This window comes from Haematobia irritans, chromosome 2, assembly GCF_050003625.1.
Source record: "Haematobia irritans isolate KBUSLIRL chromosome 2, ASM5000362v1, whole genome shotgun sequence".
Taxonomy (NCBI): Eukaryota; Metazoa; Arthropoda; class Insecta; order Diptera; family Muscidae; genus Haematobia; species Haematobia irritans.
In genome coordinates, this window is record NC_134398.1 from 179,278,929 (window position 1) to 179,296,780 (window position 17,852).

At 31.0% G+C, this 17,852-nt stretch overlaps 1 protein-coding gene across 1 annotated transcript in view; it reads left to right on the plus strand.

The window, feature by feature from the left end:
* The first annotated feature begins 719 nt into the window (after positions 1-719).
* Positions 720-17,852, plus strand: part of LOC142225174 (uncharacterized) — a 91,783-nt gene continuing 74,650 nt past the window's right edge. The window contains exon 1 of the mRNA XM_075294953.1: positions 720-806. Within this exon, the coding sequence (XP_075151068.1) occupies positions 720-806 (87 nt within the window). The remainder of the gene's footprint in view (positions 807-17,852) is intronic.

Here is a 17,852-nt window from a genome sequence, read left to right on the forward strand (position 1 = left end):
TGGGGTCTTAGAGCAATATTTCGATGTGTTACAAACGGAATGACAAAGACTTTTTATACCCTCCACCATAGGATGGGGGGTATTCTATGGTGGGGGGTATAAAAAGTCTATGAAATTTTCCCTAACGACAAAATTTCTATGAAATTTTCCCTAAAGGCTAAAATGTTGTTAACTGGCGAAAAGTTTTAAAGCCTTTGTCATTGAGAGGTCTGTTACTCAAAGCAAAAAAATCGCATTATTAAAAAAATAAGAATTGCAATACTAAATTGTTTAGGTAGACCTTCCGCTTACTCTTTAAATTCCTTACAATTTACCGCAATTTTATTTGAATTTAAAGTAAAATGAATTCTACACCCTGCCACAAAACCGCTGGCATTTTGTTTTGTGGTATCAAAATTGTTGCTGTTGCCGATGGCTGGTTGCTCTAATACTGGTAGTTTTTTATTTTTTTTTTTTATTTAGGTATTTTGGATTGGTAATGGTTCTCCCTTAGCCTTGGAAATGCAACAATTTCTGACATCATTAATCTTTTGCGCCATTGCACAAAAGTCAAAAAACAATACACAATGACTTTCGACATTACCCAAACTTACCGGCGAAGAAATTCTCTTTGGGAGGCAAAAGACTCTTAGGGAATGGCCAAAGGTTGTTGTACAATATTCTGAAGAACCCATTCAACCATCCGCAACCAAAACTCTCTGAAACTTCAACATAAATTAATGACGATCGTTAAAGAGGAAAAGTACAAGAAATTTAAATTAAAACCGCTAGAATGTGAGGCAAACAATGAGGAAACGGAAATGGTTGTAAGAGGCATAAACAGGCAATAGCACTGTATCGTTGCTAAACGAGTTCTCTGGTGCTTCTTCTTCTTTTTTTGTTTTTGTTCAAGTTCTTCATAAAATTCACTTCACTTGTTTGTGGTTGATGATGTTAGTAATGCCTCTGGAGGATGCCTGACAAGAGTTTGGTTGTTGTAGCATCCTCTACTAGATAGTAGGGTTACAAAATCGACTTTTCGACTAAAAGACATTTTGAAAAAAAAGAAACAAATCGAGTTTTTGGTATCTTGAAATACGACTAATCGATATTAGATATTTTGAAAATCAAATAATCATATATTGTTTAATTAACTTTTAATGCAAAACTCACTAAGATTTATTTTTAAATTACAAAAAAAAGAAAACTCGAATAGTCGACTTGTGCAATTTTAAAATAGGCAAAAATTCGACTTTTCGACAAAGTCGACTTTTTGATTTTGACTACAATCTCTACTGAATACTTAAATTGTTGTGGTAGTTTTACGCCCAAAAGTGGATTTTGTTTCATAAACAATTAAGTTGAATTACTTTGGAAATTTGTACAAAACTACTTAGGAAATGCAACTTATCAACTGCAACTAAGACTTGCAATTGTTTACAGAAACTTTTATTTGGTACATTTTGAAATTCTCTACTCTTTACTTAAATTGCATTTGATTTAGGGAAAAAATAATTTAAAGCCCTTAGGTCTTGCAAAACAAAATATTTGATAAACAAATCAGAGTCATAGTTGTGAAGCAGTCAAAAATTCTAGCACTTCGGATCGAAATTCATAATGAAAATTTCTCCAAAGGAAAAAAATTCTATGAAATATTCTCCAACTACAAAAAAAACTTTGACATTTTCTCTAAAGAAAACATGTCTATTAACCGCTTCTACAACATGTTCTCTAAATGAAACAATTATATGAAATTCTGCAAAATTTTCTATGAAACTTTCTCCAAGGACAACATTTGATTAAAATTTTCTCTAAAAGAAAACTTGTAAGAAATTTTCTCTAAAGACAAATTTTCCATGTAATTTTCTCAAACGACAATATTTCTTATGGAACTTTCTTCAAGGACAACATTTCTTTAAATTTTCTATAAAGACAAAATTTGTAGGAAAATTTCTATAAAATTTTCTATAAAGACAAAAATTGTATGAAGTTTTCAATAAAGACAAAAATTTCTATAAAATTTTTTATAAAGACAAAATTCATATCAAATTTTCTATAAAGAAGACAATATTCGTATGAAATTTTATTTAGTGACAAAATTTTCTATGAAATTTTCTCTAAAAGTGAGTATTAAGTTCGAGTTTAGCCGCTAAAATCGCTAAAGTGAAAACTAAATCAGTAAGAACAAGTAAGTAAAGTAGAAAGTCGGGCGGGGCCGACTATATCATACCCTAAACCACCATTACAGAATTAGTAATCATAAGCATTTGTGGGGTAACATATAGGTCTGGGAGATAAACCGCAGTTGCATATTTAAGAAAATTAAGGGGTACATGTCTATGGGTGCTTTGTGTCAATCTGACTATAGCTCATAGTCAATGTTGCCAGGGAAAATGTTCGGTTTACCCTACAAGGAAAAAAAAGTTCCCTACACGCAGAGAAGGAATATGATCACCTCAAACATGTTTCAAGAGCAAAATGTTATTTTTGTATGGTGACCATGTAACATGTTTGTCACTAAAATGTTATTTTCTCGTCAAATATAACCTGCTTGCCGAGATCAGATACATGATTTCCGAGAAAATAACATGGTTGCGAAAACCATGTTACATGGTCACCACCCAAAAATAACATTTTGCTCTTAAAACATGTTTGTGGTGATCATATTCCTTCTCTGGGTGTACTTTCCTATACATTCCCAAACAATTTTCCCTACTATATTTTTCGTTAAATTTAAAAAAATTTTACAAAACAAAAATGGTTCTAAGTACTTTATTATCTTAAAACATGAATATGCAACGTATATAACTTAGAATATAAATTTGTATTACAACTACGGTTGCCACAGTTGGTAGAATTCTACCCAAATTAGTAATCGTTTTTGTTAAATCTCTATAAAAATACAATTTTGGAAAAAGTTTCTATAAACAACTTTCTGTAAGAAATTTTTCTATAGAAATAAAATTTTGACAATAAATTCTATAGAAATAAAATTTTGAGAAAAAATTCCACAGAAATAAAATTTTAGAAAATTTTTTATAGAAATAATATTTTGAAAAAAATTTCCATAGAAATACAATTTTGACAAAATGTTCTATAGAAATAAAATGTTGACAAAATTTTCTACAGGACTAAAGTTTACCACACATTGTTAATGATCAAGCCTTGCCGGCTTCTAATTTCCTCCTCTAGAGCCACCAAAATGTAAAAATTATTACAAATTGTGTTGAGTGAAAATGTCCTACATTGTGACCCTACGTCCCTACAAGACGCTAAATATTAGAAAAACCCTACACTGAAAAAACAGTGAACCCTTTTCCATTGCAAAATGAACTAAACTGTTGTAATATTGACCATGATTTAGCCCTTAAGATTTTTTTCAACTTGTCTAGTTTATAATTCATTTGAACTCGCTGTTTGGACATTTTGACTTATCCTTTTTTTATTCATCGTAGGCAATTTTTTCACACATCTTGCTGGAAAAAATGGAAGCAATAATGAAAATTGTTAAAAATTAACACCATGTAATGAAATATAATTGTTTAATTCTTCATTTTAGCTTGTAACTTACCATATTTAGGGGCATTTTATCAAATGGAGTAAGGAATTCAACTTTTCTTTGGAAAACGTATCTCATAAAATGTGTACCTGAAACAATTAGAGAAATAATGAAGTATTCTATATAAACTCATAAAACTGTGTTGTTATCGATGTGAAGGAAAAATGAATATTCTAGTTGAAAGAAAGACAAAGTTTTAATATAAAACTTACCAATTCTCTATTAAATTGTACGCTGAGGGGAAATATAAAAAGTTGTCCAAATTTATTTGGGTTACTCTAAAATTAAATATTTATTTTTTACATTAATTAAAATTATTAAATAGGTTTCCAAAAAATCTAATGAAAAAAATAATAATATGCATAAAAATATTATGGTTAACCCTAGACAGTCATCATTCGTCAAAACGAAGACACGTAATTAAATTTTCGATTTAAAATGTATTTTAGTCTATTGGAAAATTTAAGTTATACTAATTCGACCGTTTTATGAATTTTTGTTTTATACTAATTAAAACCAAATTGAATAAGGAAATAAATTCAAGTTTGGTTCACTTTTTCGCTCAAGATGAAAATTATAGCGTCTTGAAATGAGCCGTAGTCAAAATGACGAAGGATGACGTTAATGCACAAAAAATAAGGATGACTGTACAGGGTTAAAAGAAAGTTAAAGAATCCTTACCAATTCACTATTAAATTACAAGCAAAGGAGTACTAACAAGTATATACGGCCGTAAGTTCGGCCAGGCCGAATCTTATGTACCCTCCACCATGGATTTCGTAGGAACTTCTACTAAAGGCTGTCATCCACAATCGAATTACTTGGGTTGCGATAACACTTGCCGATGGCAAGGTATCGTAAAACTTTTTAACACTGTCTTCTAAATTGTAAGTTAGTCCATAAGGGGTATATATTAAACAAAAAAAAAAGGCCGATTAAATACGTATATAATTCAGTTTGACAAAATTTTCTATAGAAATAAAATTTTGACAAAATTTTCTATAGAAATAAAAACTTGACAAAATTTTCTATAGAAATAAAATGTTGACAAAATTTTCTATGGAAGTAAAATGTTGACAAAATTTTCTATAGCAATAAAATTTTGACAAAATTTTCTATAGAAATAAAATGTTGACAAAATTTTCTATAGAAATAAAATGTTGACAAAATGTTCTATAGAAATAAACTTTTTACAAAACTTTCTATAGAAATGAAATTTTGACAAAACTTTCTATAGTAATAAAATTTGACAATTTTTACATGGCTGTTAGAGGCCATATACTAACGAAATGTACCAAATTTCAACCGCATCGGATGACTTTTGCTCCTCCAAGAGGCTCCGGAGGTCAAATCTGGGGATCGGTTTATATGGGAGCTATATATAATTATGGACCGATATGGACCAATTTTTACATGGTTGTTGGAGACCATATACTAACACCACGTACTAAATTTCAATTGGATCGGATGAATTTTGCTCATCCAAGAGGCTCCAGAGTTCAAATCTGGGGATCGGTTTATATGGGAGCTATATATAATTATGGACCGATATGGACCAATTTTTGCATGCTTGTTAGAGACCGTATACTAACATCAGGTACCCAATTTCAAAGGGATCGGATGAATTTTGCCCCTCCAAGAGGCTCCGGAGGTCAAATCTGGGGATCGGTTTATATGGGAGCTATATATAATTATGGACCGATATGGACCAGTTTTTGCATGGTTATTAGAGACCATATACTAACACCACGTACCAAATTTCAATCGGGTAGGATGAAGTTTGCTCCTCCAAGAGGCTCCGGAGGTCAAATCTGGGGTTCGGTTTATATGGGAGCTATATATATTTATGGACCGATATGGACCAGTTTTTGCATGGTTGTTAGAGACCGTATACTAACATCAGGTACCAAATTTCAACCGGATCGGATGAATTTTGCCCCTCCAAGAGGCTCCGGAGGTCAAATCTGGGGATCGGTTTATATGGGGGCTATATATAATTATGGACCGATATGGACCAATTTTTGCATGGTTGTTAGAGACCGTATACTTAGACCACGTACCAAATTTCAACCGGATCGGATGAATTTTGCTGCTCCGGAAGGCTCCGCAAGCCAAATTTGGGGATCGGTTTATATGGGGGCTATACGTAAACGTGGGCCGATATGGCCCATTTTCAATACCATCCGACCTACATCAATAACAACTACTTGTGCCAAGTTTCAAGTCGATAGCTAGTTTCGTTCGGAAGTTAGCGTGATTTCCACAGACGGACGGACAGCCGGACAGACGGACAGAGGGACAGACGGACATGCTTAGATCGACTCAGAATTTCACCACGACCCAGAATATATATACTTTATGGGGTCTTAGAGCAATATTTCGATGTGTTACAAACGGAATGACAAAGTTAATATACCCCCATCCTATGGTGGAGGGTATAAAAATTGTTCCAAATTTTAAGGGGTTATTCTGAAATTAAATATTTGTTTTTTACATTAAAAATATTACATTGGTTTCCAAAAAATTTGATTAAAGAAATACTAAAATAAGGTATTAAAAACCTGTAATTTTGATGATAAAAAGGTCATAAAAACGTAAATATTCTAGTTGAAAGAAAGCCAAGTTTTAAAAGAAAACTTACCAATTCTCTATTTTTTAAATTTGTTTGAATCCATCTGGAGTTGCTCTGAAATTAAATATTGCTTTTACAACAAAGAAAAACATTAAACTGGTTTCCAAAAAAAAAAATTAATTAACAAATAATAATATACATAAAAAATATTATTTTTAAAAGAAAGTCATATTAAAAAAATACTTACCAATTTATGAATAAACTATACGTTGAGATATAACAACAATTTTTCAAATTCATCTGGAATTGAATATTAATTTTTTACATTGAATAATAAAAATTTCAATACACTTTCAATTTCAACATATTTTCCTAAATATTCTTAATAACTGTTTTATAAACTACCGATAAAATATTAATATCTTTCATTTAAAAGGTTCAATAAACAAACACAAATATATGTCTCAAAAGTTCAAAATATTCCATGCCTTTATATTCCCTTTTCCCTTGTTCCATACATGCTTAAAAGATGCAACAGCCCACGCCAACGCCAACTATACAACTGAAGCATGCCAAACAAAACCAAGCAAAGCCAAAACATTCCTACAACAACAAAAACACATGTGCCTTTATTGAAAACAACACCTCATCCAGCCAAATAAACCATCCGCGAATAACATACACACACACAAACCACTAAATGAACAAAAATAAAAACAACCCCACGCTCATGTATACACAACAAAACTCAAGTAACATCATCATTAATCACATTCCACTATGCCGATAAAGATCTCTGTACTATACATTAGTTCATCGCATCTGCTGACAAATTTACTCCAAGAATAATATTCGTAAAGGCACACCAGTTTCTGAACGAAGAAAAGTTTAACTTAAAATTTGCAAAAACTTCATGAAATGTTATCTACCATTTTTGACGAAAATGTCTATAAATTTAATTACATGTGAACTAAAAATATTTCATTGGGTAATTTTTTACCAACAATTATTAACTATTGGAATTGTGAGTAAGAAATTGCTATCCACTTTCAAGTTCATTTTTCGTAAAAAAATATTTTCTCATACAAAAAAATCTTATAGTAAATTGCACTTATTATTTAGAAAATACTTTACATTTCACAAGTAGTTTTATAGCATGACAAACGAATTTTTAACTACCAGTTAAGAAATTTTTTAAGGAAATTTCCATCGTATTTTGTAGGCCATGAACTAAACGATTACTACTTAGAATTTGTAAAATTTCCTTTCGAGTAGTTAATTTTCGTTGAAGATACGAAAAATGAACTAAAATTCTGGAAAATTCTTGTAATAAATTATTGTAAAAATCTTCTTAAATTTACGAGACAATTTTTTTTCTGTGTACATATAGGGAATTTCCCCTACTTCTAGCAAAACTGGCTGTGTTGATATTGCGCCTACGGAGCTAGTATGCCACTAATATTGAGCCCATTATTAAAAAAGAGAAAATCGTTAAATTAGTGTGGGTAATAAATACAAATTTGTAAAAATCGAGCAATATTCTTAAGTAAGAGCTACAAGTACGTATAAGAACGATCGGCTAGTACATCAAAATTTGAAATGTGAGTAACATTGGTTAACAAATAAGAGTACTATGGTCAAATTTGGGAAAATCGAGCGATGCATATATATGGAAGCTATATCTAAATCTGAACCAATTTGCATAATATTTTGCTGGTTTGATTAATACCACAAAAGGTTACCTTGTGCAAGATTTGAGTAAGATCAGTTAAGAAATGAGGCCTGTATGGTCAAACATAAGGTTATTAGGGCCGAATTTTTCAAAATCGGGTGATACATATATGGGAGCTATATCTAAATCTGAACCGATTTCGATGATTTTTTGCTCATATAGTTAGTGCTATAGAAGACTACATTTAGCCAAATTTTAGTAAGATCGGTTGATAAATAAGGGTTTTATGGCCAAATTTAGAAAAATCGAGCGATACATATATATGAGAGCTATATCTAAATCTGAACCGATTTGGATGAAATTTTGCAGACTTGAAGGGCGATGGAAAAGACTACCTTTTGCCAAATTTGGTGACGATCCGTTTGAAAAAAAGCGCAACGTGACCCCATTTGTCGAAATCGGGCGATACACATATATGGGAGCTATATTTAAATTTGATCCGATTTCTTCCAAATTCATTAGCGTTCGTCCTTGTGCCCAAAAAACTCCTTGTACCAAATTTCATCAAAATCGGTTAATAATTGCGACCGGAATCCTGTGAACAACAAATACATGGACAGACGGACGGACGGACACCAAGCGCTAGATCGACTCAGGAGGTGATTCTGAGTCGATCGGTATATATTTTATGGGGTCTAAAATCAATATTTCTGGTAGGCACATTTTTTGGCCGATCAAACTTATTATACCCTGACCACTATGTGGTTTAGGGTATAAAAATGCATGAAATTATACGTATTTGTTGCAAATTTTATTATAACTTGATGGGGAAAAGCCCAAAGCAAATTTTCGCAAAGTTTGTATTCCTTTAACTGGATTATTAAAGAAAAGTAATCGTGAAAAAATTACGTTTTTAGCGGCTAAACTCGAACTTAATTCCCACCTTAAAGACAAAATTTCTATGAAATTTTATTTAATGACAACATTTTCTATGAAATTTTTTCCAAAGACAAAATTTATATGAAATTGTCTCTAAAGAAAAAAATTGATATAAACTTTTCTCTAAAGATAAAATGTCTATGAAATTTTATCTAATGACAAAATTTATTTGATATGTTTTCTAAAGACAAAATTTCTATGAAATTTTCCCTTAAGACAAAATGTATATGAATTTTATCCAATGACAAACTTTCTATGAAATTTTCTCTAAAGACAATATTTTATGAAATTCTCCATAAAGACACAATTACTATGAAATTTCCTCTAACGGCAAAATTTGTATGAAATTTTCTCGAAAGACAAAATTTCTATGAAATTCTGTGAAATTTCCTCAAAGCAAGAAATTTCTATGAAATTTCCTCAATGGAAGAAATTTCTATGAAATTTTCTCATAGACCTAATGATAAAAACTTTTATTTTTCTTCTGTTTTTACTTGTACTAACAGCATGTACAACAAAAATTTCAATTTCAACCAGATCGGATGAATTTTGCTTCTCCAAAAGGCACCGGAGGTCAAATCTGGGAATCGGTTTATATGGGGGCTATATATAATTATGGACTGATATGAACCAATTCCTGCATGATTGTTCGATACCATATACTAACATCAAGTACCAAATTTCAACCGAATCGGATGAATTTTGCTCTTCCAAGTGGCTCCGGAGGTCAAATCTGGGATCGGTTTATATATGGGCTATATATAATTATGGACCGATTTCGACCAATTTTTGCATGGATGTTTGACGCCATATATTAACACCATGTACCAAATTTCAGCCGGATCGGATGAAATTTGCTTCTCATAGAGGCTCCGCAAGCCAAATTGGGGATCGGTTTATAATGGGGGCTATATATAATTATGGACCGATATGGACCAATGTTTGCATGGTTGTTAGAGATCATATGCGGACACCATGTACCAAATTTCAGCTGGATTGGATGAAATTTGAAATTTGGACCGACATGCTCAGATCGACTCAGAATTTCACCACGACCCTGAATATATATACTTTATTATGTCATTGAGCTTAACATGGAATCGGGCAGCACTCAGTGATAAGAGAGAAGTTCACCACTGTGGTATCACAATGGACTGAATAGTCTAAGTGAGCCTAATACATCGGGCTGCCACATAACCTAACCTAACCTATATATACTTTATGGGATCTTAGAGCAATATTTCGATGTGTTACAAACGGAATAACAAAGTTAGTATACCCCCATCCTATGGTGGAGGGTATAAAAAGAACCCGTAAAAGTATCAGCTATAGTTTTTCTATAAAAGTCAATTTACTAGAAACATACAGTACAAAAATTGTCTCAAATTTTCGTATTTTTCGTTTATTGTTAAAGAAGTTTATAAAAATGTATTTTAGACCTCACCAATATGGACAATATTAATAGCTTATTTAGATTAAAGCCTCCACTTTAAAATAACATCGATAAATAAATCGAAACTAAGTGGGAAAATAGATTTTGGTGTCTTTTTTGAATGTCCTTCTAAGTGGACATCGGTAGTGAAAGGGTTAAAGACCAAATTGCTATAAAAGTTAAAAAAAAATATATGAAGTTTTCACTAAAATCAAAATTTCTATGAAATTTTGTATAACTAAACAAGTAAGGAAAGTCTAAAGTCGGGCGGGACCGACTATATTATACCCTGCACCACTTTGTAGATCTAAATTTTCGATACCATATCACATCCGTCAAATGTGTTGGGTGCTATATATAAAGGTTTGTCCCAAATACATACGTTTAAATATCACTCGAGTTGGACAGAATTTGATAGACTTCTACAAAATCTATAGACTCAAAATTTAAGTCGGCTAATGCACTAGGGTGGAACACAATGTTAGTAAAAAAATATGGGAAACATTTAAATCTGGAGCAATTTTAAGAAAACTTCGCAAAAGTTTATTTATGATTTATCGCTCGATATATATGCATTAGAAGTTTAGGAAAATTAGAGTCATTTTTACAACTTTCCGACTAAGCAGTGGCGATTTTACAAGGAAAATGTTGGTATTTTGACCATTTTTGTCGAAATCAGAAAAACATATATATGGGAGCTATATGTAAATCTGAACCGATTTCAACCAAATTTGGCACGCATAGCTACAATGCTAATTCTACTCCCTGTACAAAATGCCAACTAAATCGGAGTTAAAAATTGGCTTCTGTGGTCATTTGAGTGTAAATCGGGCGAAAGCTATATATGGGAGCTATATCTAAATCTGACCCGATTTCAACCAAATTTGGCACGCATAGCTACAATGCTAATTCTACTCCCTGTGCAAAATTTCAACTAAATCGGAGCAAAATATTGGCCTCTGTGGACAAAGGAGTGTAAATCGGGCGAAAGCTATATATGGGAGCTATATCTAACTCTGAACCGATTTGGCTGATATTTTGCAAGATTTCCGAGACTCATAAAATATTCGGATGTACGGAATTTGAGGATATACACGCCAATTATGACCAGATCGGTGAAAAATATATATGGCAGCTATATCTAAATCTGAACCGATTTTTTCCAAAATCAATAGGGATCGTCTTTGAGCCGAAACAGGACCCTATACCAAATTTTAGGACAATCGGACTAAAACTACGAGCTGTACTTTGCACACAAAAATGCATCAACAGACAGACAGACAGACGGACAGACAGACAGACAGACAGACAGACAGACGGACAGACAGACAGACGGACATCGCTAAATCGACTCAGAATTTAATTCTAAGACGATCGGTATACTAAACGATGGGTCTCAGACTTTTCCTTCTTGGCGTTACATACAAATGCACAAACTTATTATACCCTGTACCACAGTAGTGGTGAAGGGTATAAAAAATTATATTAAATTTTCTCTAAAGACAAAATTTCTATGAAATTTTCTCTAAATACCAAATTGCTATGAAATTTTCTCCAAATACAAAGTTTTTATGAAAATTTCTTAAAAGGGAACATTTCTATGACATTTTCTCTAACGACAAACTTTTTATGAAATTTTCTTTTAACACAACATTTCTATGAAATTTCCTATAAAGGCAACATTTCTACGAAATTTCCTCTAAACACAAATGAAATTTTCTATAAAGACAAAATTTTTATGAAATTTTCTCTAAACGCAAAATTTTTATAAAGTTTTTACTAAAAACAAATTTTTATGAAATTTATCTAAAGAAAAAATTTCTATGAGATTTTTCTAAAGAAAAAAATGTTTATGAAATATTTTTCAAAGACAAAAAGTCTACGAAATTTTCTTAACCGACAAAAGGGAACATTTCTATAACATTTTTTCTAAAGACAAACTTTTTATGAAATTTTCTTTTAAGACAACATTTTTATCAAATTTCCTGTAAAGGCAAAATTTCTACGAAATTTCCTGTAAAGGCAAAATTTCTACGAAATCTCCTCTAAACTGAAATGAAATTTTCTATAAAGACAAAATTTTTATGAAATTTTCTCCAAAGGTCAAATTTCTATGAAATTTTCCTAAAGAAACAATTTCTATGACATTTTCTTCAAAAACAAAATTTCTATGAAATTTTATTTAAATGCAAATTTTCTATGAAATTTTCTCTAAACACAAAATTTCTATGAAATTTTCTCTAGAAACAATTTTTTTATGAAATTTTCTCTAGAAACAAATTTTTTATGAAATTTTCTCTAGAGACTTTCTAAGAAAATATTCTTAGAACAAAATTTTGTCTTTAGAGAAAATTTCATAGAAATTTTTTCTTTAGAGAAAATTTCATAGAATTTTTTTCTTTAGAGAAAATTTCACAAAAATTTTGTCTTTGGAGAAAATTTTATAGAAATTTTGTCTTTAGATAAAATTTCATAGAAATTTTGACTTTAGAGAAAATTTCATAGAAATAAAAACAAGATTTCGTTTTTAGAGAAAATTTCTATGAAAGACAAAATTTTTATAAAATTTTCTCTAGAAACACAATTTCTATAAAATTTTTCTAAAGACAGAATTTCTATGAAATTTTCTCTAGAAACAAAATTTTGAAGAAATTTTCTGTAGAAACAAAACTTTTATGAAATTTTCTCTAACGACAGAATTTCTATGAAAACTTCTTTAGACACAAAAATTCTTTAAAGACAAAATTTTGTCTTTAGAATAAATTTCATAGAAATTTTTTCTTTAGAGACACTTTCATAAAAATTTTGTCTTTGGAAAAAATTTCGTAGAAATTTCGTTTTTAGAGAAAATTTCAATAAATGACAACATTTTTATGAAATTTCCTGTATAGGCAAAATTTCCGTAAAATTTTATCTAAAGACAAAGTTTTTATAAAATTGTCTCTAAAGTAAATTTTTTATGAAATTTTCTCAAAATTTTAAAGGAGTCTTCTTTAAAGACAAAATTTTTAAGAAACTTTCTCTACAGGCAAAATTTCTAGGAAATTTTCCCTACAGACCAAATTGCTATAAAATGTTCTCTAAAAACAAAATTTCTAAGAAATTTTCTTTAAAGACAACATTTTTATAAAATTTTCTTTAGAAACATAATTTCTATGAAATTTTCTCTAGAAAAAAATGGTTAGGAAATGTTCTCTACAAACAAAGATTTTATGAAATTTTCTCAAAAAAAAAAATATTATAGAAATTTCTTCTTTAGAGAAAATTTCATAGAAATTTTGTCTTTGGAGAAAATTTCATAGAATTTTTTTCTTTAGAAAAAATTTCATTGAAATAAAAACAGAATTTCATTTCTATGAAATTTTCTCTAAAGACTAGAAATTTTCTCTAGAAAATTTTGTTATGAAATTTTTCTCTAAAAACAGAATTCCTGTGAAAACTTGTTTAGAGACAAAAATTCTTTAAAGACAAAATTTTGTCTTTATTGAAAATTTCATAGAAATCTTGTCTTTAGAGAAATTTTCATAGAATTTTTCTTTACAGAAAATTTCCTAAAAATTTTGTGTTTGGAGAAAATTTCATAGAAATTTTTATTTTGGAGAAAATTTAATAGAAATCTTGTTTTTAAAGACAGAATTGATATGAAAACTTGTTTAGAGACAAAAATTCTTTAAAGCCAAATTTGGTCTTTAGAGAAAATTTCATAGAAAATTTGCCTTTAGAGAAAATTTCATAGAAATTTTTTCTTTATAGAACATTTCATAGAAATTTTTATTTTGGAGAAAATTTAATAGAAATTTTGTTTTTAGAGAAAATTTCGATAAAAAACAAAATTTATATGAAACTTTCTCGACAGGCAAAATTTCAGTGAAATTTTCTCGAAAGGTAAAATTTCTATGAAATTTCCTCAAAATTTTAAGAAGTCTTCTTAAAAGACAAAATTTTTAAGAAATTTTCTCAAAGACAAAATTTCTATGAAATTTCCTCTAAAAATAATTTTTTAAACATTTTCTCAATAATTATAATATTTCAAAAGACAAAATTTCTATAAAATTTAACGCTGGCGAAAACGGAATGTATAAAACGGTTTTGACTTTTTCGGCCATCAGCAACAACAAGATGACAGAAAATGTGACACTTAGAGAAAGTTGGAGGACTATTAAAATAATAGAAAGTATCACGGTGCCATCAATAAACACTGCTTAGCTCCAAATGGCAGGATCTGTGTTATATAGAATATAGCGGAATAAGGCCAAACATAAAGGTAACTGTAGTGGGGATACGTGTGGAGATGCAGGGCGAATAAGGGGTGATACGGTCAAAATTTGGCCAATATAAACTTGACGTATTTCTTTCAATTTTGCATTTAAAAAACCTGAACACCCCTCATTTTGAAGGTGTGTGTGTGTAGAAAGTTGCTCCTATTTTGATTTTGGAATTCACTCTTCAGTTGTCAAAATGCCGTCCAAGCAAGAAGAGCATCGTATCAAAATTTTGCTCGCGCATCGCGAAAATCCGAGCTACTCGCACGCAAAGCTGGCAAAATCGCTAAAAGTTGCCAAATCAACCGTTACAAATGTAATTGAAGTGTTTGGGGAACGTTTGTCGACAGCCAGGAAGTCTGGATCGGGGGAAAATCGAAAAAGCGCGATCCCGGAGGCTGTACACGACGATGCTGACGAAGTTTGATCGCGTGGTAATGGACGACGAAACCTACTACAAAGCCGACTACAAGCAGCTTCCGGGACAGGAGATTTATACGGCAAAAGGAAGGGGAAAGGTAGCAGATATTTTCAAGCACATAAAACTGTCAAAGTTCGCAAAGAAATATCTGGTTTGGCAAGCCATCTGTACCTGTGGCTTGAAAAGCAGCATTTTCATAGAAAGAGTGTTTGAATAAACGTCTGCTGCCTTTCCTAAAGAAACACGGTTGTTCCGTACTGTTTTCGCAGGATTTGGCATCTTGCCATTACGGTAAAAAGGCCATGGAGTGGTACGCCGCCAACAACGTGCAGGTTGTTCCCAAGGACAAGAACCCTCCAACACGCCAGAGCTCCGCCCTATTGAGAAATACTGGGCTATTATCAAGCGGAACCTAAAGAAGACAAAAAAAAAACTGCTAAGGACGAGCAGCAGTTCAAGGCAAATTGGCTTTCTGCGGCGAAGAAGGTGGACAAGGTGGCTGTACAAAATCTGATGGCAGGTGTCAAGCGTGAGGTCCGGCAATTCGGATTTGGAAAAGCGAAAGCCTAACTGAATATTTTTCCTGAATTTTATACTAATTGAACTTGAACAAGTATATACGGCCGTAAGTCCGGCCAGGCCGAAGCTTATGTACCCTCCATCATGGATTGCGTAGAAACTTCTTCTAAACACTGCCATCCACAATCGAATTACTTAAGCTGCGGTAACGCTTGCCGATGGCAAGGTATCTTAAAACCTCCTAACAATATCTTCTAAATTGTATGTAAGTCCATACGTGGTATATATTAAATCAAACAAGTATATACGGCCGTAAGTTCGGCCAGGCCGAATCTTATGTACCCTCCACCATGGATTGCGTAGGAACTTCTACTAAAGGCTGTCATCCACAATCGAATTACTTGGGTTGCGATAACACTTGCCGATGGCAAGGTATCGTAAAACTTTTTAACACTGTCTTCTAAATTGTAAGTTAGCCCATACGGGGTATATATTAAACAAAAAAAGGCCGATTAAATACGTATATAATATAGTTTGACAAAATTTTCTATAGAAATGAAAACTTGACAAAATTTTCTATAGAAATAAAATTTGGACAAAATTTTCTATAGAAATAAAAACTTGACAAAATTTTCTATAGAAATAAAATGTTGACTAAATTTTCTATGGAAGTAAAATGTTGACAAAATTTTGTATAGAAATAAAATGTTGACAAAATTTTCTACAGAAATAAATTTTTTACAAAATTTTCTACAGAAATAAATTTTTTACAAAATTTTCTATAAAAATAAAATTTTGACAAAACTTTCTATGGAAATAAAATTTTGACAAACATTTCTATAGAAATAAACGTTTGACAAAACTTTCTATAGAAATGAAATTTTGACACAACTTTCTATAGTAATAAAATTTGACAAAATTTTCTATGGAAATAAAGTTTTGGTAGTGTTCAAAGTTTCTTTGAACCCGTTTTGAAACACTGTGCGTAGCGGCACAAATAATTTTTAATCGTCGTGTCCTTTTGTTTTTCTATTTGTTTACCTGGAAAGTTGCCCTTTGATCGATGCTTGTAGTTTTGTCGCTAAGCTTTGCATCGGCTACTAAGCATCACTCAAGAGGGCAACGAACCAGTCTTGAACCGACCATCAACTCGCGTGCGCGCTGCCGATCTCCCCCCGTGATAAACAAGTGTAGTGAAACATTCGTTATTGAAAAAATAAAACAAACTTTGAAACATATAAACATTGAAGTGAACATTTAAAAATAAAGAACATTTACAGGTAACCTATTAGTGAAGACGATTAATACACAGTGATACATAAAGACACATCAACACCATAACAACCCATTCCCCACTCATAAACCCAAAAAGAAAAGTGCCGGCCACTAACAACAATCATCATCAACAAAAAATCATCAGAACAAAATCACAACACAAAAATACATTAATATGCCTTAATACTATATTGCACAAAAATTCCATGTAATTGCACATAATATTTTCACTTAAAACTATATTGCACAATTCCCTATTGTCAAATGAATTTAAATTGAAACAACCCTTAATTACACCCTTTCCAAAAGTTGAACTAAAATTGAATTTCTTTTGTAAATAATTTCTAAATCTAATTGTAAACCTTAAAATCTAATTTAAAACTTAAATCTAATAATAAATAATGAATTTAGATTAAAATTACACCATAAACCAATTGTAAATAAATATTCCTGAATTTTAAAATTTAAAACTAAAATTTCTTCACGTGTAATTATTTCGGAAGGCAAAATTAGTTTTACTTTCCAGCTCTTCTTCAGTTCAACCCCGAACATTTTGGTCCATTGCGAACCGGATTTGTGTTTTTTAAATTATTAAAAACAATAAAATTGATTAAAAAATAATATAAAATTTTTTCTCCAAGTGTATTGTGATTTTGTTCTAAGTGTACAAGTTAAAAAACCCAGTGACCCATTAGTGCGTTTTATCAAGTGAAGAAAAAACTGTAGTAGTATATTACAAAATATAAAAGTATTAAGTGATTATAACCCAGTGTAATATTAATGTCAAATACCCTAGTGTAATACAACAACAAAAAAAACCAAATAGTCAAATAATATTCAAATTGCCCATGCCCTTCAAATGTAAGTAACTCTATGCAAAACAAAATAAACAACAACAACAACATACATTGACCACACAGCTGGTGATACATTGACTGACCAACAAGCGGACAGCCAAAAAATAGTCAAACACACACACGTACATACAAACATATAAAGCATAGAGAGAAGGCAAATAAAGGGTAATGACATTAATAATACACTGTAAAAATAAAAGGTTATGACATTTAAGTAAAATGTTTGAAAAATAGTAAAAAATTGTGGACAATAATAATTTTGAAGTGTTTTTTCGAAAAATTGTGTACTTTTTGAAAAATTAGTGAATTTCTAAAAAAAAAAGTGTTTTTTCGAAATCAAAAAATTTAATGACCCAACATACAAA